The sequence below is a fragment of the Pelophylax lessonae genome, assembly GCF_965119305.1.
Source record: "Pelophylax lessonae genome assembly, chromosome: 6".
Taxonomy (NCBI): domain Eukaryota; kingdom Metazoa; phylum Chordata; class Amphibia; order Anura; family Ranidae; genus Pelophylax; species Pelophylax lessonae.
Genome location: NC_138773.1, coordinates 15,452,204 through 15,458,464, shown reverse-complemented (window position 1 = coordinate 15,458,464; position 6,261 = coordinate 15,452,204). Strand labels below are relative to the sequence as shown.

Here is a 6,261-nt window from a genome sequence, read left to right as displayed (position 1 = left end):
CCTGGCCACATACATAGGCCTAACATCCAAGTAGCGCTTTACACAAAGCTGTCCATTTATCCACTTTAAGACTGGGCCTATTTTTGACACTTGGTGTTTACAAGCTAAAATCATTTTTTTTGCTAGAAAACTACTTGGAACCCCCAAACATTATATATTTTTTTTTAGCAGAGACCCTAGAGAATAAAATGGAGATCGTTGCAATATTTTTTATCACACCATATTTGCGCAGCAGTCTTCCAAATGCGATTTTTTTGAAAAAAAATTCACTTTTTTGAACTAAAAAATAAGAAAACAGTAAATTTAGCCCAATTTTTTTCCATAATGTGAAAGATAATGTTACGCCGAGTAATTAGATACCCAACATGTCATGCTTCAAAATTGCGCATGCTCACAGAATGGTGCCAAACATTGGTACTTAAAAATCCCCATAGGCAACATTTTAAAAATTTCTGCAGGTTACTAGCTTAGAGTTACAGAGGAGGTCTAGGGCTCAAATTATTGCTCTCACTCTAACGATCGCGGTGATACCTCACATGTATGGTTTGAACACCGTTTACATATGTGGGCGGGACTTGCGTATGCGTTTGCTTCTGCGCGCGAGCTAACGGGGACAGGGCGCTTTAATTTTTTTTTTCCTATTTATTTTATTTATTATTTTTTTTATTTTTACACAGTTTAAAAAAAATGTTTTGATCATTTTTATTCCTATTACAAGGAATGTAAACATCCCTTGTAATAGAAATAGGCATGACAGGTCCTCTTTATTGTGATATCTGGGGTCAAAAAGACCTCACACCTCACAACTACACTAAAAAAGAAAAAAAAAAATTGTTGAAAGAGGAAAAAAAAAAAGAGAAAAAAAAAAGCGGCCCTTTAAACCGGTTGCTAGGCAACATCTTTTGACGTAGCTCCGGTCCTCCAAGACCATAGAGTCGAGTGAGGGTCATCTTGCCCTCACTCGACTTCCTGTCTCTGAGGATCCGGGACCGGATAGTTTTCCCCGCTGCCGGCGGGTCCGGTAAGCTGGGAAAACGTCTGGGACGCGGCAGGAGGGGGGGGGCACCTCTTCCCCTGCACCGTAAGGGTAATTCCGCAGCGAATCCGCCACTGGGACCACCCTTATCTGAAAGCCGACCGCCCACCGTTTCAAAAAATACCGGGGTTATGGGGGCTATCTGCTGCCATAACCCCAGTATTTAGCTTTTAATGGCCGACGCATATAGTCGTTAGGCGGTCAGTAAGTGATTGCATGTATATGGCAAACAGGTGACGATGACTGATGTAGTGACAGGTGACGATGACTGATGGGGTGACAGGTGACGATGACTGATGAGGTGACAAGGGACGATGATTGATGGGGTGACAGATGACAATCACTGACGGGGTGACATGTGACGATGATTGATGGGGTGACAAGTGACGATCACTGATGGGGTGTCAAGTGACGATGATTGATAGGGTGACAGATGACGATGACTGATGGGGTGACAGGTGACGTTGATTGATGGGGTGACAGGTGACGGGCGATGGTCACTGATGGGTGACAGGTGATGGGCGATGGTGCACGGCGGTACTCTCTGGTGACCGGTGAACTTTAGGCTATGTCCACATGTGAGCGTAGCGATCGCGGGCAGAATCACTGTGATTCTGCCCGTGATCCAGAAATCATTGCAAATCGCTGGATGCCTGTGCGTTGCCCGTGATTTGCAATAGCACCCCAAATGCTGTGCGATGTTGCTGCGATTTCCGCCTGCCGAATCGCGGTAACATCGCGCAAACAACGCATGGCGCCCCAAAGAAGCTCTTGTACCTTTTTTGGGCGTCATGCGTTGTTTGCGCGATGTTACCGCGATTCGGCAGGTGGAAATGGCAGCAACATCGCACAGCGTTTGGGGTGCTATTGCAAATCACGGGCAACGCACAGGCGTCCTGCGATTTGCAATGATTTCCGTATCGTGGTCAGAATCGCTGTGATTCTGCCCGCGATCGCTGCGCTCACATGTGAACGTTATGGGTGTCAATTTCTGGGCACTGAGGAGGTGACTGTTGGGTGACAGTTGACATTGGGGGGGGGCTAAGGACTGTGTGGGGACATTTATTTCTGTGCTTTTACATTGTGACAAGGTGTACAGAGCAGTACCTCACTATTTCTAGCTCTGCTGTCCTCACACTGGAAACTATGTGAGGAGAGAAGAGCTAGTAACAGTCAGTTACTGCTCTGTATTTACATTTTGTGATCGGTTGTGAATGGATTCACAGCCGATCACATAGTAAACAGTCACTGTCAGTGACTGTTTACTACTGCCGGTGACAGCTGTGTTCCTACGGAACACAGTGCCACCGACATGACCGCGCTGCGCGCTCCCGATCGGGCATGCGCGGCCATCTCCCGGGCGCCTCCATTGTGATCGGCTGTGTCATTGGAACACAGCCGATCACGTGGGAAACAGCCACGCCCATTGGCTGTTTCCCCCCTGCCGGTGACGGGGGTGTCCCGGGGACACGCCGACACCTGCAGTGCAGGGCGGCGCGCACGCGATCGCGCGCCTGCCCTGCTTAAAGTGCCGCCGTCATATGACGGCGGCCCAGGATAATGGTCGCTCCGCTCCGCCGTCATATGACAGCGGGCGGGCGGTAAGCGGTTAAAGAAGATTATTCCTATTCTTTCCCTGAACGCAATCTCCAGCCTGACCCTACAATAATCTCCTATCTCTCCCTCAGCAGCATCAGGAACCTCTCCCTACAGTAGTTAGAGCAGAGTGACGGGCGGTGCTATGTGACTCCAGCTTATATAGAGGCTGGGTCACATGCTGCACTGGCTAATCTCAACCATGCCATTGGTAGGCATGGCTGTGATGACTTCTAAGGGCACACTAGTTAAACGCTTGCTGATTGGCTGCCTTGCACCTGTTGAAACCACGGCATTAAAACCGCGCCAAAACATCAAATAACATTACCGAACCACGGACAGTACCCGAACATACAGTGAAATGTTGGGGTCTGTGTCCGGGTACCGAATACCCAAAAGTCCGGTACGATCCCGAACAGTACAGTCCGGGTTTGCTCAACCCTAATGGCAACCTATATATGTTCCCACCCAAAAATTACTGGTTTTAAAATACAAAATACTAACCTTGTTAACCAAGAGCTAGCAAAATCAGAGCTGTCTTCTGGTTGGCAGCCTTCAAAATGGTCTTGCTTCCACAACTACCTTATCTGTACAGGACCCTACCCATCCCTGTGCCAGTGTAATACTTTAATTAATGGATTTTTGTGAAGGGGAAAAAAAAGCCAGATGTGCATTTAGTAAATGTTCAACTACAAGATGCACAGGAGAAATGGAACATGAATTAATTAGAGATTAACATTTAGAAGCTCTTTTAACGCAACTAAAAGCATGGTTCCCTCAATTCCAAAACAGCTTGTGGGTACAATTGGAGAGTCATAAAGTTTATGGTAACAACAACTTCCACTACTTAATGACTAGGTGTTTCCTCCAATGAACCGATACTAAACTATCTCCTACCATTAAACCTGTGGTTCACGCATGGCACACCTTATTGCACACACCCTTAGATGAAACAGTATTAACCAGTATCCAATTCCCTATAATGAGTCTCACATGCATTATACCTAATATAGCTGTTTCCCAATGGGTCAAAAAAGGGATCAAATGGCTGGATGAAGTTCAGATAGGACCAGCTACTAAAACTTTCAGAGCCTTGCAACTGGAATACGGGCTATTCTCTCAGGACTACTTCACGTATCTGTAAATAACACACTTTCTATGCTCCAACCAATCATTTATTGTTTCAACAATTTTTTTAACACCCCACAGAATTTCAAAACGATCACCATGGTTTACATCCATGTGTTGGAGACAATGTGGTGCTGCTGGTATTCTCTATCATATATTATGGTCATAACAGTGTTGACCTTATGGATAGAGAAATTCCGCCAAATTAATCAGATATATGGCATAGAAATACCATTTTACCAGGTACAGTCCTATTCTCCCTAGGATTAGACAAGGTGCTATCCAAGATGAGGGGACTGATCATTCACATTCTATTGGCAACATGCCTGTTATTGGTTAGACGTTGGAAAAACCCAATTGCACCATCTATAAGTGAGGTGATACAACTAACTCACTTTCATGCCACATATGAAATTTTATATGCATTGGCCATTGGTAAATACAAGGCTGTCACTTTGTTGTAGGAACTATGGAGCAAATGGTAAACCAAAAACCTAAACTCCTAGTCCACACCTGAATACCATATTGATGACCTGTACAATGACTGTGTAGTTCTGCAAGTGTTATTTGTTATATTCTATTTTTTTTTGTTTTTGTTTTTTTCTTCCGTTTGTGATGTGGTTAAACACAGCTACACTACAGGCCTCCAATTGATATTGCTAATGCCTTGTACACACGCAACGATTATCGGCCGACCGATCGTCCGTCTTTTGTCCAAGTTGTGTTTTGTTGGTTGGAATGTGCCTAGACTGCACACGAATTTTCTCGGCCAACAAAATTCTACTTCAGAAGGGATTTCATGTGCTGGTTTACTTTCCGTGTGTTTTTTCTTCTCTGAGCATGCCCAGTCTTGCTCATCAGATTTATGTCTGCCGAAATCTGTACTGACTGACCGAAAATCGGCCGTTGTGTTGACGGCCAACAAAAATTTTATAGCCTGCACACCAGATTTTATTCGGCCGAAAAGTCGGAGTCGGTTGTCGAAAGCATCATACTAACAAGCCGAAAATCGGCCGATCGAACGTTGGCCGAAAATTCACGGCCAACGATGTCTACGAGGCATAAGTTTCATCCTTATCAGAGTACATACCACTTTATGTTAACTTTACACTATCCTGTTGTTTACAAACGTCAACTGACATTTTGTCAGTACTTTTGTACTGTTGAGACTTTTTAAAAACTCAGAAAAAATATATTGAAATAGAAAAAAAAAAGTATATCAACAAATTGTTGTGCTGGCTATGTTGGTTATTGGTAACCGGAGTGCAGTAAAAAAAAAAATATACATATATATATATATATATATATATATATATATATATATATAGTTTTATATAAGGATTTATTTAGGTGAACTCTACATTGCATTGTGGATAATCTTTCTTACAACATTTCGGAATGCTGTTTTGAAATCCTGGTTCCTCAAACTATAAATCAAAGGATTGAGAAGTGGAAATATCACGGTGTAAAACATGGACACCACTTTGTTACCACCAAACTGATGACTTCCATTTGGTTGAAAATAGTTAAAGCACACAGAGCCATAATATATAGTCACCACTGTGAGATGAGGGGTACATGTAGAGAAAACTTTATTTTTATTTCCCTTCATTTTTGTTTTCAGGACAGTTTTGAATATATAGACATAGGGAAAGAAGGTCATTATAATATTCCCAACTGCAAGGATGCCACTCAAGAAAAAGATGAGTAGAATGTTGATGTAGATGTCACTGCAGGATATCTGAAACAACTGGATCAGGTCACAGAAGAAAGTTTCTATTATATCCAATTCACAAAATGTTAATTTAAAAGCATAAAATGTGTGAACCGAAGAATAGAAAAAACTGAGAAACCACACGCTGGATACCATTTGTAGACATACTTTCCAACTCATGATCTCTATGTAACGTAATGGCTTACAAATAGCAATATATCGATCATAGGACATGACGGACAACAGAAAAGTCTCAGAAGAAACAAAAAATATAAAGAAGAAGACTTGGGTCATACAAGCCGTTGTTGTAATATTTCTTCTCTTGGTGTGAAGGTCAAACAGCATTCGTGGGACGATGACTGAGGAACTACAGAGGTCCAAACCAGCCAGGTTCCCAAGGAAGAAATACATAGGAACATGAAGGTGAGAGTGGGTGACTATGAGGGCGATGATCAGCAAGTTGCAGATTATTGTCAGAAGGTAGATGAGAAGGAAAAAGACAAAGAGAGGGAGCTGAAGAGCCGGAAGGTCAGATAGTCCAGAGAGAAATAATTCTTTCAAAATTGTCTGATTCCCCATTGCAGTAGAACTCACTTTTATTGACTGGTATAGAAAAAATATTTAGAAAAAACATATTTATGCATTTTACAATATACAGCATACTAATATACAATAAACAATATACAACTAGCTTTTTCATCCAATTCATCAAATAAATTGATTTATTGAAAATCACAACACCATATGTAGAAATTCTACAAACAAATTTGCAATCGTAGATATAAAA

At 42.5% G+C, this 6,261-nt stretch overlaps 1 protein-coding gene across 1 annotated transcript; it reads right to left on the bottom strand.

Moving 5' to 3' along the window:
• Positions 1-5,117: 5,117 nt before the first annotated feature.
• On the bottom strand, positions 5,118-6,053 carry LOC309558429 (olfactory receptor 8G17-like; the record flags this gene model as incomplete). The annotated part of the gene is made up of 1 exon (XM_082261503.1): positions 5,118-6,053. One exon carries the CDS (start codon positions 6,051-6,053, stop codon positions 5,118-5,120), a length of 936 nt encoding a protein of 311 aa, XP_082117629.1.
• Positions 6,054-6,261: the final 208 nt, after the last annotated feature.